We start from the raw sequence: 27,935 nt of genomic DNA on the forward strand, positions 1-27,935 counted from the left end.
GACCCATTATTCTTATAATGAGAACTTTCCTTCTCAACACTCTGTCATATCAACCTAATCAAGTGTCACGACGTATTTACACTGAATTTTACTTTAATTTCAAGTATGTTTACCAACAAAGCAAAGGTGAACATTCTTTAAAACTAGTCTAATAAAAATACAAAAATTCATTATTTTTGTTCATTAATTATTTTTATTAATCATTACAAAACTCAGCAGAATTCTCACGTGACTCAAACTCTGTGTATCAATTCACTTCAAAAAAGTAGAGCACAGAGACAAAGAAACTTGCTGATTCTTCCAGATACAGGTGATACTGTCCTCTCTCCAACTTTCTAATGACCTCCACTTTTGAGAAACTCCTCTAGGTTAAATGTATGTAAGTCCATGCTTGCCCATAATATTAGCGTTATTTCATTCTCAAGTCGTGTTAAGAAATTTTTTAAAATGCAAAAATAGATTTCAGAAACTTGAGTTAGAAAGGGAGAATGAAAGTAGAGTCAGAGCCAACTAGAAATGCCCAGAACGACAATTTCCCTTCTTGAAAGGACATCGTTCCGAACCGCCTAAAGGACATCGTTCCGAAGCGCCTGCATGTATCTATCTCTCTCGCTATCTGTTGCTTTTCAGATCCTTCGCATCAGCACATTCTCTCTACCGCAGGATATTTTCATCCTCCGCAAGGTAGAAAGCTTGCCTGCCTCCCTGTGTTATCTGTCCGCGTTCCATTTGAATCCAATTTCCTTGCATTACCTCTGCCCAGGTCAGGGATGAATGGCTGTCAAATTCCCAGTGGAATAAAAAGAAAAACCCTTTCTTCCTGAGGCAGCAAGTTTCAATTCACAGAGCACATGGCTAATCTACATATGTGAAGGTCACGGCACTTCAGTCAAAGAGGTTAAGAATGGAACAGCTCACGTAAGGGGTTGTCTTAAACATCTTGGCATGATGCCCAACAAGTAAGATTGTTGAAAAGCAATAGATAGCTTCTGGCAGCAGTAAGGGGAAAAATATTTTGATCATGTGATGCCGCACACACTACCTAGTTTATTTCATGTGTGAAACTTTGCGAGTCCCTAAAAAATACCACATATGCAAATCAAATCCAGATTTCAGCCTCACCAGTGTAGCCAGGCTGGTACACCTCCTTCTTCATAAAATTCATTTATATGAAGTTTCTAGACGCACCAAGAATAAGACTTCAACATATTGACAACCAGTTGGCTTAAATATCTTAACAGCTGATTACAACTTCTTTGCATTACTTCTTCAGAGAACCATGAAACACCAGGAAAGGGTAGTTATAGACTAAAAAAGCACATTCCTTTAAGTTACCCGAACGTAACTGTCTTAAATAAAATTCATCTTCTCCTCCATTCTTCTCTCCCTCCTCGTTAATATGGAAAGCAATACGGAAAACTATAGGAACTTAATGCACAATAAAAGACAAAACACAAAATTGCTTTTCACGTTCTATCTTCACTAATTAATTGCTGAATAAAAGTAAAACGCTACTGCTTTAAAGTGTTCGTACTTCTGACAAACGTCTCAGTGGAGGAGGGAAAACCAAGTCTTACCACACAATAACGTATACCAAGGGGAGAAACCAAGACTCACAAAGCACACTCCTGCCTGCTGTAACATGCACCTTCCTGAGCATTCTCTCTGCTCAAATGAAAATGAAAAGGGCTGGCAACAAGAGTCGGGAAAGGGAAGACTTTCAAACCCAACAAAATCATAACAAATGTGACTACAATTTTTAAAATTTTTCAGCAGTTAATAAACTATTTCTTTAACACATGGAGAAAATTAATTAAAAGCAAAAGATCCATTTCACCAATTTGCAAGTTGTCTGCCTACTGCGAATTTCCTTTGATTCAAAATTTAAATTGCTCATGAGGCCAGAGTTATTCAATCCATGTTTCTAATTAAATGGGATAGTAGGTAAAATAAAAATATTCCACAAACTATCTTATTTATTGCAATCGCCAATATTCACTACGTAATATAAGGATATTCCTCTATACTGACCAATGAACGACGCAATGTGTAACGATTTTCAAAGATTCCCTGGATATCTTTTTATCTGGTAAATTGCCCCTATACCAAGGTCACTAAATGTTGATGATGATGAAATTAAACACCCCTATTATCGATCTGAATTTATTTTTCCTTACCAGTTAAAAAAATATGACTGTAAAGAGACTAGCAAATAACAGTAGACATTTTTCTAAAATGAAATTTTCTAAAATGTCGTCAACTGCCCCATCACTCACTTTCCCTAAACACTTGGCAAGGTACAGACACGTCAGGCAATCAAGAACTGAAACTGTCTGGACTAGAAATAACCTTCAAATGTTAACCCATTGGTTCCGAGAGGAAAGAATAACAGGCTGTTAAATTAACTTGTTAAATTACCTAATACAGAACCACATCTAACTCATCTTCATTCCTTGCCCAAGACAAAATACAACCTGTTGTTACTTTTTTAAAACAGCCCCTTCCTTGCCAGGTACTAAGTACGTCGGCGCTCTATCAAGTGTACTTCCTGAAACAATTCCATGGGTTAAGGCTTCTCTCGGATCTCTTTGGACAGAAGGGAACTTCGAACCTCAGGCAGGTGCAGTCACTTGCCCAAGGTCACACAGGTAGTCAACGTCAGTCCAATCTTCCAGGTTCTGTAACCTGCTGGTTCCTGCCTTTGCCCCTCCCTGCTTACATCTCCAGGCCTCCTCACTTGGTTAACTCAGTTAACATCTGCTCATTAACCAGGTCTCAGCTTGTTCAACCTTAGTTGGTGCGCAGAGCCTTCTTACTTCTCCCCCGACCTCGAGCTCATCTCTGCGGGATGTCCCACTAACATCAGGACTTCGCCCACTGAACCAGTAACACTGTACTGTGTAGCACATTTACCAGTCCTTAGTCACTGCACTGTCAATCCATCAAGGTCCATGTCCTTGTCACCGAGGAATTCATCATCCACCACAACACGAGGCGCACAGTAGGCTCTCCACAAACATCTGCCTGATGCCCTGGTTCCTGCTATACCCCTAAAGCCCTACACACAGGAGGAGATTGTTCAATACAGTGAAGGTAATGAACATAATTCTTTTATTTTTTTTTTTTTACAAGATTTTATTTATTTATTTGAGAGACAGAGTGTGTGTGTGAGAGACAGAAAGCATGGGCGGGAGGAGAGGGAGAAGCAGGCTCCCCACTGAGCAAGGAGCCTGATGCACAACTTGATCCCAGGACCCCGGGATCATGACCTGAACCAAAGGCATATGCTTAACGACTGAGATACCCAGCGCCCCAAATGAACTGAATTCTAAATCCTTCATGCTAATGACACTATGAAGTCATTGCTTTAGCTGAAAAATCCCCATAGGATACCCAAAACAAAATCCAAATTAAGATCACCTTCTTATCAATGTCACAGCACCTAAGAACAATCTGCAAGCACAGTAACCTTCCACATAAGACCACGAAACACTAACTGAACAGATTACCTTGAAACTGTTGCTGGAGATGTATAATATATTCATAAGAAAAATTTCAGTTTGGATACATTATCAACTACTCTTCAAACAGTTCTTAGATGATGCACTTTGAGGGATATAGTCTTTCTGCACAGAACTGCAGGAGAATAATGTAGCCATTCATTTTAATTTCCACTTTGTAAAACTCCAGGAGTCTATGATAATTCACCAGGGAAAATTATGGATCATATGTTATATTTACTCTTTGTATCTTAAGCACCAAGTGGTGCTCAGAGTAAGTATTTGCTCATAATAGAATTAAATTTTGTCCCTGATACTTTTATAAATCTCAGAATTAACAAGAGGAAGGAAAAAAACAACAAAAAAAAAAAACCCTGTTCCTCTCTACCTACATATTTGAGATAGGCCCTGGGCATGCTCAGCTTTGACATCTGCAACCCTAAACCTCCCTGATATGTAAATTATAATCTTGCTAAGGACCAAGTGTGACTCACATATTCAGTGAAGTTGAAACAGATGCAGAAGTAAGTTACTTAACCATGAAATCAGAGACCAAAGTCCACCCCTCAGAATCCCAAAGCCTAGTTTTAAGTTTTTGAAATTTGTTCCTTTGCAAAAAGTACTTCCCTTAAAAAGCTAGTCATTTGGGTAGATCATGAAAGTGGAAAGGTCTAAAAAGTATCAGAAAGGAATAATTCTCAGAATTTACTGATTAATATTAAGGATGGGACACTGTGAGGCAGCAGCTCAGACTCAATGACATCGGTCCGCCATGGGCTCCACTGGTCAACCAAAACCAATTCATGCAATTGCTTACAAGAGTCCCAATCTGTACAAAACTACATTTTGGGAGGGACAGTGCGGTGGTATCCACAAAATCTGTGTATTTGCATCGGCCTCAGTTTATATTCACTGAACATGTCCAGGATCTAGTATAGTTTAATAAGATGTTCAGCGGTGCATAGCTGATTAGGCAGTGTATTTTTTAAAATTCAAAGCAGCAGAGGATTTTGCAGCTGGGAGGGACTGGGGTCACGGAACTGATGGAGGCAGGGGCTTATCTGCGACCACACCCTGAAGCGCAGCAAGGCCGGGCCGAGAACAGGAACTCCGGGCTCACGAAGCCCTGCGAAGACTGGAGGGAAAAGACCACGTACCGACGGCGCAGGGTTTGCAGGCACGACCTCCGCGACAGCTCTGCTCAGCGGGCGAAACTTCATGTCAGGAAACTGAGCCTCCGCCGCATCTCAGAGAAAATGGGCACTCAAGCCTACAAGTGAATCAAAGTCTTACCAACTCGAAGCCCACGATCTTTCCATTACGTCAGGATGCCTTGTAATATATTCGCATTCTCTCATAAATCCTCATAATCACAGAAATAAACTAATATACAACAAACACGCCAGCTCCCTTAGAAATACGCCTGCTTCTTCAGACAGATTCTTGCTCAGCAGTAGCAATGTTTTACATTTCTATTTCCAAGGTCATTTATAATTCATTGGGTAAAGTGAATTTATTATAAAAATTACATACTGAAAGCAGAAAATTTAAAGGATATTAAAACGGGGTTAGAGCTTGATATATATAAATATATGGTCCCCAGATCTTAAAATTTGCTTCTTAAATTTTCAGAAATTAGATGCCACATTCTACACAATTTTTAGAATTACCAGTTATTTCAAAATAAGGCTATGAAGTACAGTGAGTGGTTCAACTTCTAAGATGCTCAGCACAAAAAGAAACAGGAGATACTAAGAATTCTGGAACAGCCTCCACTAATCATCAATGCCTCGCTTTCTGAAAGGTTTATTTCAGGACCCAGAAGCAGTAGCTGAATTTACTCCTCAGCCAGCATACATTATCTAAACAGTTACCAAAAATACTCCAGCAATCCAAGTATCTTCCTAAATCTGAGCAGACTGTTTTAACTTTCCTCCAAGAGCCTATGTAATATAGAAAACTGAGAAAAAGAAAAAGGACCATTCTATATAAATTTCAAAGTGATTATATTTTTCTTCTTTTAGCTATTATTCTTTGTAGTGGGATCTTCATTTTGCTGTGGCACTAAGCCTGTAATTGATTGGTAGAAAGGGAAAAGAGTCACTAGCTCACATCAACCATATCACAACAATCTACAATTATTTGTTTTGCCAAAATCCACTCTCTCCCACCCAAAAAGCAGGCCGACAGACCGCTGACCCACATGGCCGCGATCTGCACTTTGTTTAAATGAGCCAGTTCTAAGTCAACGATGCCCAACATGCCAGGCCCAGGTTCAGGGGGAGCCGGGTGCGGCAGCATGTCTCCCTCCACTGCGCACAGAAGCGGCAGCAGCGGTCCCCAGACCCCAGCCACCGGCAGCGGCCGGCACAGGGCTGATGACAAAAATGGGTGTTCAATGAACATCTGCCAACTGATCACCCGGAGCAGATACTTAGCTAGCCTACACCTCAGAGCATACACAAATGCTAAATCCTTACCCCGTAAGAGATCACTGTTGCTTCCTTAAATCACAGTTCAATTTCTGTGTCCTCTGTGGACTTCAGTGTTAAGGTACACAACTGATCGTCTAAAGATCTAACTACACAGCAGCAGCAATGGCCGCTAAAACACAATTCCAAATTTTACATACAGAAGAGCCTGTTTCTAAGACTAGCCAGGATCCAAGAAGCATCCCTTTGCAGCTGCCTCTAAATTTAATTAAAAGACCGATCATTTTAATTTAGGAATTTTTCCACATACAAAGAATTTCTGCAATTTTGCAGAGGACTACTAATTAAAAACATAAGGGGGAGCACAAATTTGGGGCCCAGAACGCTATGGAAAAAGACACAGCATCACATGGATGTTTGCTCAGGCTTGGGGAACTGGGATGGACCAAAACTTAACACAAAACTAGAAAAAAATTAACACTGTAAATGATTTCCACTAATATTAGAAAGATAAAACCAGTGCTGAAAAGAGGCTAACACGGAAAAGATGAGAGCAGCAAAGGGGGAAATGATCATGCTAACAGTTCATTTTCACGTCTTATTACCTAACCAAGTACCACGTTTCTCTCAACAAAGTATTCCAAACCTTTAAACAGAAAGTCTTCAGAAAGCTGCTTTTAAACTTTTAATGACCTGACAGTGAAACAACTAACCTACACAAAACACATTTCCAAACAGACCAAACCTGGGAAGAACATCACCCCCAAGTTATAAGTGGAAGGAAGTAGTGGCGTAAACACACACACACACACACACACACACACACACACAGCATGAGTGCTGCGAGGGAACATACGAGGAAGGGTTTACCACCAAACTATGAAGCAGCAAGAGCTGGCTCTAGAAAGATTATTTTGCTTGCAATACACGTTAATAACTAACAATATGAAGGTCTGACATGAAGAAACTTTTTATTTCAGTTGGGAAGATGAAAAGTTCTAGAAATGGATGGGGTGATGGCTGCACATCAGCATGAGTGGACTTCATGGCAATGACAGTACACCTAAAAATGGTTTAAGCGGTAAATTTTATGTTATGTATATGTTATCATAATTTTAAAAAAGCATATGTAATTCCTTTGGCCTCCCATATTTTTAAAAATGTGGTCTAGGTTTTTCTTCCGGATTTCATCAAATATGGCTTCCCTTCCAGAGTCACCTAATAAGTAATGTCTGATTCTCAAGTTTCACCTATCATCAAGGCCCAAACAAGATGCTGAGAAGAGCATCCTCCAGAAGATGGTGAGGAGAAGCTGCATCTCGTTCAATTCAAAGGAACTGCCTGCTCTGACAGATCTCGTCCAGGTTCTGCTGCCACCTACCTAAAATAAGAGTGTCTATTGGTAAACCAGATATGCTTGAGATTTTAGAGCTTTGGTCTTTTTCCGAGCAATAAATATCATTCAAGGAACAAATTAATTTCATCATTAGTTCATCTGTCAAACTCAGTAGCCTTCTAATATTCTTGGCACTGATCCATTCAGAAGTGGGTTTGAAAACTGCCTACTGGATCCTATTCAAATAAGTAAATCTAGGGAAATCGTTTTCTTAGAATTACTCCAAGTTAAAGCCTTTGAAAACAGAACATGTTTGCTGAAAACTTACTGTGGAAGCCCATATTTTACTCTGATAAAGTCACTCAGTCACTCAATTAGGGTGAACTGTTTAGGTTAAAACTCCACTGTGCATATACCAACAATTCCATTCATTCCTAGGTTAGCCTAAGGCAAAAGAAGGGGATACTTAAGGATACCTCAGTACCAATACCTGTATCATTTTCTTTCCACCAAAATTCTAAAAGAAAAAGTCACTAACATATACCAAGCTTTTAGATCAAAATTAATTCTATCACCCAATTAAGCCAAAAAGAGCCACTTAGTCTTGTATAAAATAACCTCCAAACTGTGAAAAGCAATATTACGTGATAGTTCTACATCTATGATATATGATATATATCCTTGGGGGATAAGCAGTTGTACCTGGTTCTTACTTGACCCCTCAGAAACACGGAGAACTCAAATGGGGATGCCTCGGCCTCCAGCACACACGCACGCACGCGCACACATGTACACACACACACACAGTGAGTACATGGCTCTACTTCACGTATCCACAGAGTCTGCACGAATCTCCAGATGAAGAAAGAACACCTTGGAAAAGGCCGGAGACCAATACCTATCCCATTCCAAAGAGGCCTAGATGTGGAAGTGGCCCGTAAGTATAAATAGTATTATAAAATGTCATAAAACATTTTTAACAACCATTTTGAAAATCTAATTACTGAAAAAAAAAAGGAATTTGAGTTTTATTAACATTCCTTGTGAGCCCCCATAAATTTGTTGTCTTAAGTGATACACAACAGCTCTTTCAAATATAAATATAACCCTCAAATTTACAAATCTACACACAGGCCAAAATGAAAGTGACATAAGTGAATTTATTAGTTCCTTTTCCTCAGTGATGGATCAAAGTACACAGATCCTTTAACTGAGCAGTGCCATTCTTGTAATGAGAAAAACCTCCAAATTTAGGGCACTGAGCAAATGCTTATACAGTTCCCAATACAATACAGCCAAAATTTACATGTCCAAATCAGTCTTCAAAATAAATATAACTTCTGAGGACCCCCCTCAACAAATTTTAAATCAAACTACTCTCTTCCTAGGAAAGAACAGGGTATAAATAAACGAAATGATCATCTTTTCAGTTTGCCTATCATGTTGGTATCTATCCTACTGAAGCCATTTAAGCTACACTGTGCCCCAAATTATAAAGTGATAAAGTCCATGAATAAGAAATAGAACTTAAATTTGACCCCAATCTCTTACACCTGTTTTCTTTAAATATGTGTCTGATAAAACTACCAAATTTATGAATCTTCCTCCACATGGTCTTACGTTTTCAGAACTGGTCCTCAAACCAGAATTAATACTATTTTCATACCAGAGTGAAGATGTTATTCTGTCAATCCTAATGAAAGAACATGCTATTTAGAGGAAAAGTACATTAGTATAAGTGTCTAAGGGTGACTTGGATTATTTCCATCTCCACAACACACGTGTGATAGTTCTGATACAATATGATGCTGGGGAAAAATGAAACAAGTAGAAAAAGCCCTAACAAAAATTCATTCCTAAATATAGATAAAAAGCAAAACCAAAGATAAAAGAGTAATTAAGGTTTCTCACTACAGACCCAAGGTAAGAATATGATGTTTCCTAGAACATACTTAACAATTTTGTATTAATAGAAACATAAATTTAAGTGATAACTGTCTTAAAGAGTAGTTACTTAAAAAAAAGAAGAAGGAAAAAGAAAAGAAAATGTCAAAAGTAAGTACACAGAAATGAGGATATGCCAAAAAAAAAAAAAAAAAAATTAAGCCATGTGTAATTTCATTCCAGGTAACCTAGGAAAACAGAAAACTCTTAAACATTTTTGTTATTTTTTTTTTTTAATGATAGGCCTTTTCTATAATCACAGTTGCCAATTCTACCTTCTCTGACGACAGAGCAGCCAACCAGCCAGCTATATCTCAGCAAATATATCAACTTAGGGCACAATAATTTCTTTACAAGATTTACAACATCAGATAGGCTAAAATTTCATTGGGAGGGGAAGTGGGGAATGATGTTATGCTATAATGTATCTTATACAAATTTTAAGGTAATCAGGAACCAGTCTGTAACTTCCTGCTTTGTAAGCCAGCTTAGTCGCTTCTTTTAATGGTAAATAAGGCTTTTTTTTAAATTATATTGTATTATATTCTATAAAACTAAGGCTAAAATAAAATAAATGGAATTCAGCACAAATGCAGACATTATAAAATCTAGGCTCCGTGAGTAGACCTCAGTACTCCATTTGAGACTGCTCTACCTCCCTTATCTTACAAAAACCCAGTAACAAACTGTATCATAAAATGGCTTATTTCACTTTTAAAAAAGACCCCCCAATACAATATACACATATATTTTATTTCCAATATAAATACATTTGCCACCCAATATAAACCATTCCTAAAATCAAAAATGAAACTAAATGTGCTAAAGCCACAAGAAAATTTCATCATTTAACAACGTGATTTAACAGTACTTTATGGCCTATAATTACATAGTAATTTAATATTTTGGACAAATAACTATCTCTTATCATAATTATCCTAACAAATACTAAATAAAAACTAGCCTTCCAAAAAGGAAAAATATAAAAAAGACACATTCCACACGTTACACGGCAAAGTACCTAAAAGAAATCTGTGAATCTGGGTCATATGCCCGGCATTTTTCTTCCCCCTCAAAAATAAAAAACCTATTCCCAAGGGTCACACTGAGGACATAATGGATTCACTCTCATTCCAAGAAAACAAAATACTTAAAATGATTGGTACCATTAAGAAATAATACTGTAAAGTAACAAGGACCTACATAATACATTTGCCTCTATTATCCTTCCGTTCTAGTTTACAAAGACGGGAATTTTAAACTATCCCTTTCAAAGAAAGCTGACAAAGTAAATGTTTTTAAAATTAATTACACGGGTTTATTTACACAAGGCTTCTCTGTGTTTTTACTTGTGTGAATCAAAGATAAAAATTGATATCACAAATTTTCTATCAAGAGTAGAGAAATATATTTTCATTAAAAGTAAAACTCCAGTAACTAAAGATTTAAAAGTAGTGGACTCTAATGTCCTCAGCTGGGGATTCACATGATTATCTTGTTAAATTCAGTCCTGTATTCAGTCTGACATGTCTCTCCTCTAAGATACGGTTGTTATTAAAATATACCTTCCTAAAATAAATAAGCTGAGTAAAAACATGTATTACAACCACTGTTAATTCCTAACAAATTAGAATATTAAAAACTTTCACAGCATTTAAGATGTCTACTGAGAGAAAGATTAGTTGGGAAAAACACACCCAGCACAGCTTGCATGTTTTAGTTTCCCTAATACCTGTGTAAGCACTTCAAATGAGGCTCACATCACCAAACCGAACAAAATAATCAAAAAGAGAAAAAAAAAAATCCTAGAGCATTTCTATATTTCCAAACCAGAAGCAACATAAAATAATTTAGTATTTCACAAGACTATCCATTTTTCCCTCACTGTTGTATACAAAATTAGTTTCCTCACTTTGTGATTTTTAACCTTTACATCAATTTAAAATTCCTCATTCACAAACATCTTAAAACAATGAGATTTGTTAAAACACACGTTACTAGAAATACAGCTTTAATCTTGTTATAAAGCTCATTAAGTATCACTGGAAGAACTGTTGCATCTCAGAACCTGGAAAATTTGAACGCCATAATTTTTAATTTTAAACTATGTGGGCTGACAATTCATTTCTTGCACAGTTTAATCTGTAAAGGGCCTTTCACAAAAGCTTTACAAATCCAAAAACTGGTAAAAATTCTTGGCTTAATTATTTTTCAATTGCCATATCCTCATCCTACATTCCAAGTCCGTGATAGATGCATGTCCATGTTAGGATTGCCAAAGATCTGATTTTGTAAATGCCCAGTGTACTGGACACCAGCATAACGTTTTTAGTATTTAATCCTCTTATTAATAACTATGATTCATAATAACTTAAGCTTTAAATAATATTCAACCTTACATCTGCTTGTAATAGAGCTCAGTTATTATTTGTGGCAAGAATTTTTGTGACTGTACTGCTCAGCACTTCTATTTACATCAGCAGTGCTAAATGCCCAATGGTGAGAGGGGAGCCAATCAGATGGCAGATTAGATGTCAACTCAGAGGCAGCTGTCTGGAGACTATTACAGCCAGTTTACCTCCACAATTCAAATTCCAAACCTTGCAAAGGAGATCAAGTCAGTCTTTAGGCTCAGCCTACGAGCAAGAAACAGCAAGAGTGCAGGACACTTCCTAATAACGCTGTAGGAGCTGGGTGACAGCAAATTAAAGAAAATTCAAATAAATCCGATCCAAAAAGATCAATTTTCACTGGTCTGCTGTTTTCCTGGATTTGCTGAATAAAATGTATGCCTGATCCATGATCAAAATAAGTTCAATTTAACCGGAATGCGTCCCTTTAACATAGCCTATCTGCTGAAGGTGACTCCTTTCGAGCAGCCTGCAAGCCAAATAATGGATTTCCTGGCTATTCCCAGGAATGAATCGATTTCTTTTAGGATATTTTACCTCCACGTCGTTGTAAATGGGGGTATTCTTTTTGCTACGAAGCATTCCAACCCAAAGCTCGCATCGACTATGTCTGAATAGCCGGGGAAGAACTACGAAAAACACACTCGGTTGCCACAAAGCTAACCTATTTTTCCTGCCTTCACCTTGCAGGCTAAGAGGGAACGCGGTGTGGTAGGAGGTAGGACAAAGTTCCTCATTCTTTTCCCAGTTAAGGCTTATTGTTGGCGCTAACCGAGAAGACCGGGTCAATATCCCTCCCCAGACCGCACCGGCCGGGAGCGCCGATTCGGTTACAAAAGCCGCCCGAGCCGTCCCCGGCGCCCACACCGCTCGCCCGAGGCGCAGTCCCCGGCTCCGGACGCGCGGCTCCGAGCCCGGGGTGGGGTGGCGAGGCGGGGGTGTTCGGCGGCCGGCCATCCCAGCGCGCGTCCCGGCCCTCGGCGCGACCCTCTTCCCCAGGCCCCCGGGCCGCGCAGTCGGACGCCCCCCGCTCCCCAGCCTCCGAGGGAGGCAGCCGCGAGTTAAAATGGCTTTGGGCGCCTCGCCCCCGCCTCCCCCCCAGCACAAGACGCAGAAAAAGTACGCGGAAAGAAAGAAACTAGGGCTCGAGGCGCGCGGCGAGGCCGCCGCGGCGGAAGCAGGCCCGGCCGGCGCGGGGGTTACCTGGGATCTGCCCATGGTCGGGCCGGGGGTGCCGGGGCTCATCGCCGGGTGGCTCCTTTGTTGCGCGGCCGCCCAGGCCGGGCTGGCAGCGGCGTACTGGGCGCCCATGTCCTTGCCCAAGCCCATGCCCGCGGCCGCCTGCTGGCCGCCCGCCGCCGCCCCCGCCGCCGCCGCCTGGGACTGGGGCTGCGACGGCGGCGGCGGCGGTGGCGCGCTGGGGCTGCTGTAGTCGGGGTAGCTGCCGCCGTAGCTCCTCATCATGGGGCTGGGCGAGGTGAGCAGCTGGTTGAGGGTCGGAGTGGCCCCCGACGGGTGCTGGTTCTGCCCGGCGAAGCGCTGGAAGCCCCCAGCCGCTGCGCCGGCGGCCGCCTTGCTGAGGCTCGCGGCCCCGCCGCCCCCGGGGCCCATCATCATGCCGCCGCCCTGCTGCCGGGGGGAGCTCAGCACCCCGTACCCCGAGGACGAGCCCCCATAGCCGCCGCCGCCGCCGCCGCCTCCTGCTGCTGCTGCCGCCGCCGCCGCGGCCGCCGCCGCCACAGCTCCCGCTCCTGCTCCTCCTCCTCCTCCTCCTCCTCCTCCGCTGCCTCCTCCTCCTCCTCCTCCTCCTCCGCCGCCGCCGCCGCCGCCGCCGCCGCCGCCCGCGCTGGGCCTGCTGTAGCCCGGATAATGGTTGTACTGGCTGTTGGGGTACCCTTCGTGGGAGTTCTGCAGGGGGTCCATGCTGTTGGGGGCTCCGGCGGCGGCTGAGGCGGAGTGCATCATCCCCATCCCGGGGCTTTGTTGTCCGCCATGTTGATCAAAGCAAGGCCCAGTGCGGCCGCCGGGGCCGCCGCTAGCAGGGGCAGCGCTGCCATAGTAATTATTAAACTCCGAGACGGCTGCCGGGCCGCTGCCGCCGCCGCCACCGCCGCCGCCGCCCCCGGGCACGGCGACCGGCGGCTGCTGCGCGCCCAGGGCGCCCAGGCCCGGGTGCTCGAACCGGCCGCCCGCCGGCTCCCCCATCTTGGGCGGCGCGTCGTCCTCGTCGCCCGGCTTGCTCAGCAGAGGCTGGCCCGGGGGGTCGGCCTGGCTGCCCGCGGCACTGTCCTTGGCGCCTCCATGTTGCGGCTGCTCCATGTCGGGACCCGGCTGAGCCGCGCCGCCGCCCGCGCCGCCGAGGCTGTTGTTGTTGGAAATGGGATGTTGCTGCTGCTGCTGTTGCTGCTGCTGCTGCTGCTGCTGCTGTTGCTGCTGCTGCTGCTGCTGCTGCTGCTGCTGCTGCTGCTGCTGCTGCTGCTGGAACTGGTTTAGCTGCTGCTGTAGTGCGTGGTGGTGGTGGTGGAGGTGGTGGGCATGGTGGTGGTGGTGGTGGGCATGGTGGTGGTGGTGGTGCTGCTGGTGGGGCGGTGCGGCGGGGGCTTCGCCAACGGTTTTCAGTTTGTGGTTGGGGAGCAGCCCCGTCTCCATAACCGAGCCCGGGCCCGACGAGGAGGAAGAGGAGGACGCCGCCGCCGCCGCGGAGGAGGAGGAGGACAGCGCGGCGGCGCTTCCACCCTCCTTGAGAGCCGCCTCGGAGCCGCCGCTCTTGGCGCTGTTCGTGCTGGCGGCGGCGGCCGCCGTGCTCGCGTTATGGGCCATGTTCAGTTCGTGACGGGGGTGCAGGGGGTGGTGGTGCACATTATTCAGGCCGCCGCCGTCGCCGCCGCCCCCCAGCATGGGTCCCGGTGCCGCCGCCGCCGCGCCGCGCGCCCCCGCCTCCAGGTCCCGGGCCCCGGGCGCCGGCCGCGGCCCGGGAGGCGCCCGCCGCTCGCCGCTGCCCGCCCGCGCCCGCGCCGCCGCCGCCGCCGCCGCTGCTGCCCGCGCGGCCATGATCGCCGCGGCGTGGCCAGGCCGGGCGGGGGGCGGGGGGAGACAATAAAACCCACTTTTTAGTCAGCGGCCCCTCCTGTGCGCATCCACACGCCCCGACGGGAATCGAGCGAGCCCCCTCCCCCTCCGCAGGCCCCGCCGGAGCCGAACCGGGAGGCACGCCTTACGGTCTGGGCCTGTTCCCGCTGTGTGATTTCATGGTGAAAGTTTTTAGTTCAGGTTTAAATGAAACTTTTCTCTTTTCCTCTCTACCCCGGATATGGGTAAATACACGACTGACTGAGCCTATCGGGCCCAGCATGGCATGAGAGGGAGCCGAGCGAGCCCGAGCAACTATTATCCACTTCTCTCTGATTACTCGCGTGCACTCGCAAAACGCGGACTGGACTCGGCGCGGGCCGCCGCCGCCGCCGCCGCCGCCGCCCGCCGGGCCCTGCGCCCGCCGCCCGCCCGCCGCCGGGGCGCAGCCTCGCGGGCACCCGGCGGCCCCGGGCCCGGGGCTTGGGCCGGCTCCGCAGGCGCCCGGAGCGCGGCGGCGTGGGGCGGCGGGAGGCTGCACTTTCCCCTCGTGCCCCGTCTCCTTGCCAACCGGCCGTTCGCGTGTTTGTTTTCACGTCTAAAAGGAGCGATACAAAGGTGGAAAACGAGTCTGACGAGCAGACAAAAGAGGGAGAAGGGCCGGGGAGCAAAGTTATCTGTTGGCCTCCGAGGTGTGGGGGAGCCGACGGAGAAAGAAAATATTTGGGCAATCTGTGCAAAAGCACTGCCTGTCCCAGGAGTTATGTAATTTTTCAGACTGTTGGCCTCTCTGCCTTGATTCGGGCCATCGGCGTGATTGCCACAACTTCTTCAAACTGCGAAATGTGAAAGCCTTTAAGGGAAGGTTAGCCGCCTTCAGGGAGTGCTGTGCCCTGTACACAGCAAGTGCTCAGTAAGTGCTGAGGCTGGCGGCACCTGCCCCAGAGATGATGTTTATATAACGATTTTTTAAGGCACCTCATATATGCGTGTAGGCTTATCAGTGAAAACGCAAAAGCATTCCCAAAGGAGCATTTTTCTTAAAATGCCCGTGTCTGTCCTCTCAGTAAAGGGAAGGTCTTCAAATAAGTAGACTGGTGTGTTATGCTCGCACTTGCACGTGGAAATTTCACTACAGGTGCCATAATAGTGACAGCTGAAGTTTATCTCATGTCTTCATAAATCTATATGACGCCTTTCATCATATTTCAGAGGTTAATGTGCACAATTAACCCTCTTGATATGGGTTCGTTTCTAAGCAGTGTGAAACAAAACTAAAAAGAAATATGTATTATATTTAATAAACATAAGATCAATAGTAATGTAAACTGGTCGAATCTAATCTTAAGGAGAAATGTTTCAGACTCTGTTCTTTTAAAAATACTCTATTTTGTCACTTGATGATGTTTTAAATGTTTTTATTATTGTTAATTTATCACCTAGTAACCTTCTGGGTATCTTCAAGCAGGCCTTCTTAACCTAAGCAATGACTCACTTGCACTAGTGTGGAAACCAGAACTTCCAAGGGGTCACACTAGCTGAAATAATATATATGATTTTAGTAGAACATAGTTTTCTAAAATCATCTCACTCTTCAGCTTCTTATAAAGATTAGTTTATTTTAACTGCAATGGTTATTTTTACTCGCTTGAGCAAGTGCAAATATGTTAATGACTAAACAGAAAAGGATAGGTGGAAAAAAGTGGTGACTAATTGGTGGGGGAGGGGAATCAGGTGCACACCCAAGGGTCATTACAGAGTGTACAAACAACAAATTGTAATTCTATGCAAACAACTGGAAAACGGGTTATATCATTGTGTGTAAGAGAGAATTACAGAACTGTAAGATGAATTCATGCCAAATCATTCATCAGTTTTTGCCAAGAGAATACTACATCTTTGTTAGTGTGCCTTTTTGACATTTTCTCCTGGATTATCTCCCTTTATGCATTCAAATACATACTAATTATACGCAATACACCACGAAAGTTGAATTTTTAAAGTTTCTTATATGCAAATATAAATACATGTCTGTTTTGTATGTGTACACATATATTCTAAAATCAATTACATATTTATGCTTTTAGACATCTAGACCCAAACTAAATACATAGATATAATTGTAGGAAAGCATTTTTCCAAACTGATGAAATATGTCAAAGTCCATTTAAACAGGAGTAGCTATATTTTGTGTCTTATTTTCACAGCTAATCCCGAAAGGGGAAAATGAGTCACCAAGTTTAGCTCTGGCCCTTTTCTTAAAAATATTTTTCATATACAAAAATCATGGAACTAAAAAAAAAAAAAAAAATAGGTACAGAAAGTCAAAATCTCTTTTAATCCCATTTGTTTCAGCAAGTCAACTAGAAGATTGGAACCAAGAGGCTATGAAATAGAGGCCCCTAGCACAATGAAATCAGCCTGCTATAAAAGGCGACACATGCCAGTTTCTCCTCCCCAATGGCAGATGCCACACCCTAAAGCAGACAGAAGGCACTGCAGTCTGTAAGAGCACAACACAAAGCCGGCAGGACTTGGTTTTGTCTCTTAAACCACAGAGAATACTAAAATACCTTCTTGAAAGCATCCTTGCTGAAGACAAGTGGCCGGCTCCTCGTCATTCAGCTTACAGTTTTTAAACACACCTTCTCAAGAAAACAAAATAAAAGCCTCTTAGAGTTTCATGTAAAAATCTGTGACTTAATAGACAAAAACAGCAATTGTCAGGGGTCCGTTCGAAAGTGATGAAACGGGTCCCCATTTCACAAAAGCACAGTTAGAACCATAGATGAGAATTCTCTTGTAGCCACTTGCCTCATTCATCCTATACAGCAACCCTACATGATTGTTTCCTTTTGATGAAATCAGGTACTAGAAATTAACAGGTACATTTTTTCCTAATGAAGTCCTTACTTTTACACCTCTTGCCTAATTTCAAAACAATAATGACAACTTGAATAAGTCACTCTAACCACAAAGTGACAGCTAAAGTCCCCACGCTGGGGAATGGCCCCAGGCCCCTGCAGCCAACTCCCACCCACAGGTTGCCCTGCGCCCTCCTGTTTAGCCAGAAGATTACCCATTATTTTCTTAAGCGTTCCTTTTTGGCTATAAAAAGGATTGGTTTGTTTGGGTTTTTTGGTGGGAGGAGGGGAGTTACTTTATGAAAATACTAATATTTAAATACTGCTCCTTTTGAAGAAGTTTTAGGGCCCCAAATAAAAGACTCTTCCACTTGGCCACTTAAAGAGGATTGAGCCAGATGGTAGTTGAAGAATGCCACAGCTCTGCTCTTTCTGCCTTCCCGTAGCCCATCATTCTGTTTGCTTTCAGATTAGTCCCCTTTTACTCTCCTGGTTATTTATTCGATAACTGAAGCTATCACGATTCACTAACCATCATATTTCTCAGTATTCTTTACGTAATTTGGAAGCAATTTAGAATAAAGCCCTGTCAAGGTTTTACAAATAAGAACTATTAAAGAATAAGGCTTTGGATACTTGCTTTCCTTTTAGATTTATGAGAAATGCGATGAATGGAGCTAATGGGATTTCCCTACTGATCTTGGGCAGGGACTTTAAAAGCACTAAACAATTGTCCTTTTCACTTCTCCGATTTAGACGTTAGCAGTGAATAACCGAGTAAATGCAAGATATGGGACATAGCATTTGATTTGAAACAACTATGTAAATTAGCAGTGGTCCATAAGTTTAGGAGGCAAACAATAGGTGGGATATGGGGGGAAAAAAAAACCAAGCGAAAATAATTTAAATAAATTTGGGGACTCTGACGAATAGTAACACATTGTACTTAGTAAGAATAATATAGCATGCATAATCAACCTAGATGGGAATAAGTTCCACTGATTTATCAAACAAATTTATCTTGAATCTACTTTGTGACATGTTTTAGAATAAAAAGATAATTATTCTCTTGGTCCTGTCCTCAGTAGGGGAAATAAACAGTTACCTTAAAATGTACTCAGGGCTGCCCTGAAACGTCATAGAGGGTTTGGCCAATAAAGAAGCAAGCTCAGACTTTCCCACCCAACAAGATTCCCTGGGGCTATGCCTTGTTGGCAGGCACCTTGCCCTCATCCTCAATCCTCAATCTGGCACTGCGCTCAGAGGTAACGCTGGGAACCCACCACTGACGGGGCTACACTTCCAGAACCTTAAGTCAAATTTCCCATTAGGCTACTGCAATCTCTCTCAAAGGTCCCAAGAAACATAGTAACATCAATGAAATGTATGAAGAAACACCTTATTACATTTTAGAACATTGTACTTTTTATCTTATATTTGACCATCCACATTTTGAATGGTATGTAATAAATAATTTTTTTATTACAGCCCCGTTTAGAAATTTTCTATACCTTTTAGATAAATATGTGTTTGATGACATTTCTTTCATTTTATTCCCATCAAAATCTCTTACTGGGCACTTACAGGTGTGTTTCAATACTCTCTCCTACGATTATGTCATGTCTTCTAATCATCTGTATGGCTTCTATCACTGATAACCCTGCTCTGTGGATAAAGACACTTTGTAGATAGCTCCACTCTAGTTCTTCGGAAGTAACTACTTGGGAAGTAAACCTATTTGAAGTCATGTATAATAATCAAGAATACGAAGGCAAGTCATTTGGAGAGCAAAATACCTCCATTTTCTGGAAAGATTTTAGCTACTTATCTGAGGCCCTTCTGGGTCTTATATGTGATTAATTGCTTCATAGTACACATAAACTTCTAAAATAAAACTACTCTTCAAGCACAATAAATTCCAAGCAACTCGTGTGCATTAATGTAGTGCATGTGTGATTATTTTTAAACTCTTATTTATTTATTTGTTTGTTTGTTTATTTTGGGGGCGGGAGGCGGGGGTGGAGGAGGAACTCCTTGCTGAGCCCAGAGCCCTATGCAGGCTCGATCATGTGATCCCAAGATCATTACCTGAGCAAAACCAAGAGTTGGACACCACCAACTGAGCCACCCAGGCCCCTCAGTGCATGTGTGATTTTTATTTTACCCTGTGCATCTTCAATTGCTTTGTCCCTGATCCATTAAGATTAGTAGTGGGCACCTTTAAGGGTAGGTTATTGGCAGTGCCCTCATTATTCTGGTAAGGGACAAAGGACTTGGCTATGTGCTTTCTTTCACAAAATGAAATTCACAAATTTCATTGAGAAATAATGCGTTCCTCTAAGAACATCCAAAGTTGTTAAGCATAAATCTTTTTTTTTTTCTCTCCCTAACTTACAGGAAATGTTATCATGTGGGATGTTGCTGTAGGCCTTAAAATTCAATGGGCTAGATTCTTGGCATCTCTGATCCTTCAGATGTCTCCTTTCTCAAGCCGCACTTCTCTCTGGTGCTGGTGACCTGCTTTCTCAAGGACCGTGTGTGAGAAAAGTTTTCCCTCCCAAAACGTAACACAAGGAGCAGCTGGGAAGGTGGCCTCTTGGCTCAGCCCCTTCATTCAGCAAATAACGCCCGAGTTACTCCTCTGCACCCGGGTGCCGAGCTCTGTAGCCATCACAGTGGGGAGGGGTGCAGAGAAGGAAAGGGGGTGCTTACCTCACAGAGTGAACCTGCTGGTAGACCAATGATCACACCAGTAAACGTAGAGTTGTGTGCACATAACATGCTCTGAAGAGACAGGGTTCTAGGAGGGCAGTCAATGAAGAAGCAGGGGACCCAGGCAGGGGAAGTATGGCTTGGGCCGAAAACTGCAAAGTGGGAGAAAACCAGAGAAAGAAGGGAAAGGGCATCCCAGACAGTAGAAGGCCAGTGGGGTAGAGAGGAGAGTGGGGGCGTGCCAGCAGCAGCCACAGAGGTGGGGTCCTCGGTCAAGGCCGGTATTCCAAGAGCAGAGCTAAGGGACTGCCACATGTGAGCCGCGGTCTGACAGCGCTGGATCCTGGCTGTCACGGGACCCACTGGCTGCCGGGAAGGGGTGGAGCCAGAGCAGATGGGCGGTAGCATTGGGGACTGTCTCGGGGTCCAGGCTCATCTCTCAGGCCAGGGAGGCCTGACCACCTTTATTTCTTGAGGCTCCCAGTGAATTAAGAAGAAACACTAAGGATCATAAAAATTCATTTAATGTTTACAATTTTTTAATGTATTCAGCCTCCAAAACCCAGTGCAATCCAGGTGTGCTTTTTTACGCTCAGAATAATTCTAGGACTTATTTTTAATTAATTTATAGTGCCCTCCAGCTGTGTGATCTGTTAACAGATCACAAGTTTAAAACCAACATGATGAAACCCTTTTCATCCGGCCACTGTATCTCTAGGAATAAATGTGTAACCTTACTTGACAACACGAAAGGCTAAATGGGAGCCTGTAAGTGGCTCTCAGAGTTATCTGTCACGACGAAGCTCGTCCAAGTGAGGGATGAGAGATGGAGAAGTTGGATGAGGACAGGAGGCACTGTGGGGATGGCGATAAGTAAACTGACCCCACAGAGTCCCCCCACTTAAGAATGTGCGGACTGTTCGCTGCTCAAGGGCTCCCAGCCAAGGAGATGAGTGGGAGCTGCAAAGCCAGCCAGAGCCTCACTTGCCACTCCCTGAGTCCTGGCACAGGACTGAGTCCACTGGAGGATGGGGCGTCTTTTTCTAGTTTACGTGAAGTCGTACATGCATGCCTGCAGTGACCCTCCGTGGGGCAGATGGTGAGAGGCTCGGGAAGACTTTGGTACCAGTTCAGATGTGCTCACAAGGTAATGGAAGGATCTGGGCCTTACCTCTCCCTTCTTTTTCCTCCTCCACCCCTTCCTGGCCCAATGTATGAAGCAGCTGGAAATTCCAGCCTGTATCCGCACCATCCAGCCCCCTCCTCCTGTCCCTCTAACCTACCCGAGTTTTCTCAGTAACGCTCCCTGCCCCGCTAAGATAAGCCAACTGCTCAGATAAGCCAACTTTGCTCAGCATAGAGTCTCAGACCTAAAGGCACCTCAGAGGGTTTTAAAAAGCTGGAAACGACTCCTCAGATCCACACAGTGCAAACATTTTGTGACCTGGGAGCCTTCTCTCAGATCTAGGAATTTGTGAGATTGAGATGATCCTTGAGAAACTCTTCAAAACAAATGCACAGAGTGAGTCAAGTCACAGCCCTCAGGGGGTGCCAGGCTTGTAGCCCTCCATCTAAAAGGACACCTCCGAGCCCTATGACTGTGTGTCCCCCGGAATTCTGCAGTGTGGCTCTCCAGATGCTCTCCACTTGCCAGGGATTGGAGGTATCATTTGTAGTCCCTGAAAGAAGGCACAGGAAGAAAGTAGAAAACTAGGTTGGGAAATGCCCGGACCCAGGCAGTATCTTTTGTTTTGCACTGACATGGCTTTCTGCCACCTTTCCACAGCTGCAAACCTTGGGACAAACCACCTGGCATATCTGGGGGAGGAAAAGGAGAGGCAAGCCCTGTCCGGAGCACACCTTCCCTTCTCACTCATTTGCCTATTTAAGGATACGGCATCCATCTAGAAAAGGGAAAACCTCAGGCAGAAATAGTTGTATTTAAACCAACAAACCAAGCCACTTCTAAGCTGCTTTGAGTTTCACAACTATGATTTACGGAACACGTGTTTTGTCTATCCTGTGCCCCGCAGAGGGGCACATAGATATGGCAAAGAAGCAAGTTGCTTTGCTAACACAACATTTGTTCTCTTTACCCTTAGTAGCTGAAGCCCCAGTTTTTAGCTGGGCACATGACCACCTGTTTAAAAATTTTTTTTTAAGTCTACATTTCCCAGATCCCTTGGAGACAGGGAAGTCGGGGTGTTTAAGGGGAGGTGTGCTGCCGGGTCAATTACTGTCTGCCTTCAGAGTTGGTTTATGAGAGAGGAAAACTTCTGTCTGGTTCAAAATACTGATGTTTTGTTTTGTTTTTTGCTTTGTTTGTTTGGTTTTTTTCTTCTTCTTCTTTTTTTAAGTAGGAAACAATATCGAAACCCGATATAGTGCCTATGATTTTTCATAATCCTCACGGCACTTCGAGATTTCAGTAAACCACACAAACCTTGATTTCATCCCGTCAAAAATACAGAAAAATAACAGTAGCTAATTCACTGGGCTTCTGAGATTAAATAATCCTTGCAAAGCTCTGAGCACAGTGCATGGCATAAGGGAAGTGTCTGATACTATTATTTTATTAAGGCCCTTATGTCCCTCTACTGGGCTATCAATTCCTTAGGGACAAAAAGTCCCCACCTTCAAGATTCTTTTCCTTCTCCCACCATACTCAGAACAGTCCTGGACCCACGGTGGGCTCTTAGGACTGAATTGTCAAAAGAACTTTGTAGCTGAACACAAACATCCAAGTAAAATTATTCACATGCATTTTCAAATTAATTGTTTCTTTCAATGCAGAGAAGTGATGTAGCTTAAGGAACAATACCTTTATGTGGTTAGCTAATCATTTTAAAATAAAGAAAGGACTCCTAACTGCTTCTCCTCCTTCTCCTTTTTAATTTGCTTCAAAGGTGTAGGAATTTTTTCTGAAAGGGTCAGGTCGACGTAATATAACTTGTAGGCTATCTTCAGAGGGCTACCACTCTGAGACACTGATTTCCCATCTTCCTCCCTGGGTGAGACTTCATGATCCTTGCAGGCTCAAGGGGTATCACGTGAGCGTGAGATCTGTAACCGGAGAGAGTTGCATTGAATATGTTTAACGCTCGAGCCCATCACAGTAAGTCTCAGTCTGTATTGGTTAGCGCGACACTTGTTTATAAACAACATGATTATTAGTGCTGATTCTGTGAGATTGGTTTCCCACTGACCTCAACAGAAACAATGCAAATATTCACCCTTTTTTTAAAGCATAGTAAAACGCCTGTGGTTTTTGAAGCCAGACCAAGAACACACGTAGAAAAGCCCATGGATTATTTTAAGTGAACTTATTTTTTTAATCTCATTAACTTTGCACCATATGCTGTTTATTTTTTATATCCTGCATAGGCTGAAAAATGAAAATAGAGCAGGCACTGGGCTTCATTACGAGGATGACATCCACAAACGAGGAAGTTCAGAGGAAAACAGAGACAATTAAGAGGACTTTTTAAGATGACTTAAAAGATTTTTAGAGCTCTGTGCATTCCTTAACTAAGCAACCCGGGAGGCAAGCAGGAAAGCTGCTTCCCACCACATGAAAAGAGTGTTACCTCTGGCAGCTTCCTGATCTGGAGAAAGAAGCTGGACTCACATCCCAGTTCCAAATTTATGGGCAGTGCAAGTTTTGGCGATTAATTTTCTGGGTAGCAGAATATGCATGAAACAGTAAATATCTACCTTGCATGTTTTTATTTGGGGAGGGAAGGTTTGGGTAAGACTTAAATGAGAGAGAGAGAGAGAGTGTGTGTGTGTGTGTGTGTGTGTGTGTATGTATATATATAATTTGACATATTGCCTGAAATTAAGTGGGTAAGGGGAGTGTGTGTGTGTGTGTGTGTGTGTGTGTGTGTGTGTGTGTGTTTGATTTCTAAATAGAATAGGTATCTGTCATGTGATTTCAGGAAAACTAGGTATGGTCCACTCAATTCCAAACTTTCTTCTGCTACTTAATTAACATTTCTCCATTAAAGATTTATGGATTTATTCTTTTCTTTAAAGGCTCTGCGCCCTATCCGAATACAAATATGTTTCTACGGAGTAGTACCTAAAGCTTTAATCGGTCACTGACCCTATATTATGAATATATTTTGGATCCGTTCCTGAAGGCTTGCTTTGGCGCAGAAGAAGAGGAGAGGACAACGAGAGCAGGGCCGAGAGCAGAGAGCTGAAGCACGGCCCAGGGCAGTGAGCGGGAAGGCGGCGAGGCTGGGGAGAAAGTCTGTTCACTGCCCAGTCCCCCCTCATTCCCAGCCCCACCTATTCACAAGCTAAACCTATGGAAAGAGGAACACACCTACCCCCTGAAAAGGTTTTCTTTCCATCCTGACAGTTCAGGCTCTGGGTCCTCAACCCATTTCCTACAGGCTGGAATCCCAGGATTTGTCACTGCTAGCCCTGTCCCAGTTGATCCTTGGCAGGGACTAGGTGAGGGAGACGGAGGGGTATGCAGGCTGGGGGTGCCTTTCTAACCTAGTCCTTCCATGATTCTGTGGCTTGATGCGACAGTGGGTAGTTAGAAGCGTTTTTCTTTGGAGGTGATCATGAAGCCTGGAGAAGCTCTCCACCACCAAAAAAGAATGCTGGTACCAAGGCTGGAGGGAGGAGGAAGGTGGCCTCCAGAACGCCCACCCTGCCTGTGGGGCCCTGTGGGACCCTTTGTTTGCAATGACAAAGAATAGCGGCGGGGGGGGGGGGGGGGGGGGGGGGGGGGGGTGTTGGTTCTTGGGATTGAGAACGTGCAGCATCCAGGGTGGTTGCAGTGGAAAAGAGGACAAGGAAGAAAGCAAGTGGGGTGGAGCGAAAAGAGGGAGGAAAACAATAGGAAGACTTCTAGAGACAGACAGACAGACAGTTACTAGAAACCTTACTCAGTCTGCAAAAAAAAAAAAAAACCAATGTTGCAAATTGTAATTTATCCATTGACACATTTATCATTAACTAGGCTAGACCATCTTACTAACATGAGATAATTCAGAAAAGTCAGAAAAATTTTAGGTTCAAGGTTAAAACTTTGGAATGACCTTGCTTGCTGACCTTCCATGGAGAAACTCACTGGACAGCTGATTGCCTGCCTCCATTTTATTTCATAATTCCTGCCACACTCGGTTTTTTAACATCACCTGGCCACCAGAAAAGGTCACCTATCATTTCTAATGGCCTTTTTTCTTCTAGGAAATCCCATGAGTTTTTTCTAGGCTTTCCTCAGTCTTCTGGAAATACACACTGAAATCTGAAATAGGGTGCCCTGTGATTGTCGTTCTATACCTATGTATTGGTGCCAGAGTGAGGCGTCTATTCAGATCAGCTAAGCCCTTCTAAGTACCAAGCAGGAACGAAACAGCCTCAAGGGTGTGGATGGAATGGGAGTTTCTGGACACAACGCAGGGTCTTTGACTCCAAAGGGGTCTGCACCTTCAGGCAGAGACTTCAACTTCCTTCTCTACGAAAGGAGGCAAGTGAACCAGTGGGGGGCTACTCCGATAGCTCTTTGAACCTCAACTTTAGCTTTCTCCTCCTCTGACTTCCCTAAAACCATTTTAGCCCAAAGCTTCTCCATGCTCATTTTCCTTCACCAGGTTCTTCTCTTCCCACCCACTAGCCCCCGACCCCTGAGGGTGCTCCTCCTCCTCTGCAGGGCCCACTCCCTATGGCCAGCCAGCTCATTATGGTGACCCTGGGGACAGCCCTGCCTGGTCACAATGGCGTCCTCTGCCCTGACCCACGTTTGCTGGTTCCCCTGGCTGTGCCAGCCATTCCTTGAACATGCAGACACTTCCTCCAGCATCTGGCCCCTCCGTGTCTCATTCCCAGCCCCATCGGGGCTCTCTCTCATTCCTCTCTGCCTTTGCATTTGCATTTGCTCCTTTCTGTGCTCTTTCCCACTGCTTCATCAAAAGCTACTGTCTTTGAAAATTCAGTTCAAAAAAAAAAAAGAAAATTCAGTTCAATGTCACTCCCTCCGTAAAGCCTTCCCGGCCCCAGTTTTCCCATACATGGTGGAGTAATCACCTCTTCGGCTGTAAAACCGATTCGTGGACAACCCTCCTTCAGCCCTTAGTATGTCATAAATGGCTGTGTGTGTTCGTGTCTCCACCCCTTGACTGAATGTTGCAGGAGGGCGCCCCAGCGTATATCTGGGGCCCAACGTAGGTCCTGGTCCTCCACTGGCATCACTCAAATGCATGAATCACCTGTGCAGCCAGGCAGAGTGATAACGGGGTAACGTCCCAGCCCCAGAAGATGGTGCCAACGTGACAGATCCATTAGAGCTCCTCTGATGCCTCCCCAATAGCCACAAAGTCCCTCTGCATGAGAATGCGTCCTTGGAAATCCAAGGAAATCAAGCAGAATCCTTCCCATGTCAGGACATGAGCCACAATTTCAGAAGATCGCCTGATAGAACCAACCATATTCCAAAGCAAGCAAGCGCCCACTGCTCCGTTCATCTGAATGCCCTTTGTGGTCATTGGTACAGAAATGGGAAGGTGAGACGGCCTCCCTCCAGGAACAGACCGCGTGTCAACATTCTGCTCTTGGAGCTAGAGGACAGCCCTCAGCATGATCTCCTCACGGTCCCTAATTAACAAATGGGGAATTTTGCCTTTAGATATTATAAAAGTTCTCCTCTCCATGTAACGTGACTCAAGGACTTAGCATCAGCGCTCATGGATGCTTTCCCACAATGCCAGTGTGGGAGGACATGTCTGGAACGACACGGGGGAAGTAAGACTTTTGTGGAGAGGAACATTCATATGACTTTTTAAAAAAAAAAAAAAGATTTAGAGAGAGACACAGAGAAAGAGGGAACACAAGTAGGGCAAGTGGGGAGAGGGAGAAGCAGACTCCCCTGCTGAGCAGGGACCCCCAATATGGTGCTCAATCCCAGGACCCTGGGATCATGACATGAGCCGAAGGCAGACGCTTAACCACTGAGCCACCCAGGTGCCCCAAGCATCCATATAACTTTAAACTAGCATGAGAAAAGACTTTGTGGGCACCCTACAGACTTACATTTTTTTTTTAAGATGGTATAACTAAAAAACATTGTTGCCAAATCTTTCTCACTGTACTTTCAGAGGGCTAGAGATTATTAAAATTATTAGATAGAGTTAGTCACAATTTCTTTTTACTCCAAAAAAAAAAAAAAATAGCACAACTGATCTAAAACTAGGCTAATCATAGCTGAGTCGAGATGTATTTTCCAGATACTTTGATTTAGCTTCTAATTTTTTTTTTCATTCAAGAGCAAGACGCTAGCGATTAGGTGGCCTGCAGTCTTGGCATTGTATTATTCTGTCAGGATCTGATTTCATGTTTTGGTTTTGAACAGTTTTAAATTTACAAATTTTGGAATCTATGTCTACATATTCTATTTTCTCAGAAATGTGTCAATTCAGTTTCTGGCAGCCTCCATATGAAACTTCCACAGTGAAAGTAGTGAGAAGTTGGGCAGCAGGAGCCTCGTAGGGAACAGGAACATTCTCTCCAGCACAGGCAGGCAGGAGCCCCAGGGCGCCCAGGGATGTGTTGTCATCTGTTGTGGTCGTGAGCACCAAGATTGTCCTCTATGCTCCTAAGAACACTTCATGCTTCTCCAGTGGTTGGCTCAAACCAATTTTTAATGATCCAAG

At 44.1% G+C, this 27,935-nt stretch overlaps 1 protein-coding gene and 1 long non-coding RNA gene across 9 annotated transcripts in view; both read right to left on the reverse strand.

Annotated features, from left to right (window-relative positions):
• ARID1B (AT-rich interaction domain 1B) overlaps window positions 1-14,835 on the reverse strand; it is a 440,654-nt gene extending 425,819 nt beyond the window's left edge. For 5 of the 8 annotated variants that reach the window (XM_032338637.1, XM_032338633.1, XM_032338636.1 and 2 more), the window contains exon 1: window positions 12,827-14,835. In XM_032338637.1, the coding sequence (XP_032194528.1) occupies window positions 12,827-14,674 (1,848 nt within the window). In that variant the 5' untranslated portion in view covers window positions 14,675-14,835. The remainder of the gene's footprint in view (window positions 1-12,826) is intronic. The other 3 variants (XM_032338638.1, XM_032338634.1, XM_032338639.1) reach the window with 2 other exon arrangements.
• Window positions 14,836-20,877: 6,042 nt separating this feature from the next.
• LOC116588023 overlaps window positions 20,878-27,935 on the reverse strand; it is a 45,108-nt gene continuing 38,050 nt past the window's right edge. Inside the window, exon 4 of the long non-coding RNA XR_004284742.1 lies at window positions 20,878-23,331. This is a non-coding gene — a long non-coding RNA (uncharacterized LOC116588023). The remainder of the gene's footprint in view (window positions 23,332-27,935) is intronic.

The sequence above is a fragment of the Mustela erminea genome, chromosome 4 (assembly GCF_009829155.1).
Source record: "Mustela erminea isolate mMusErm1 chromosome 4, mMusErm1.Pri, whole genome shotgun sequence".
In the NCBI taxonomy this organism is placed as follows: domain Eukaryota; kingdom Metazoa; phylum Chordata; class Mammalia; order Carnivora; family Mustelidae; genus Mustela; species Mustela erminea.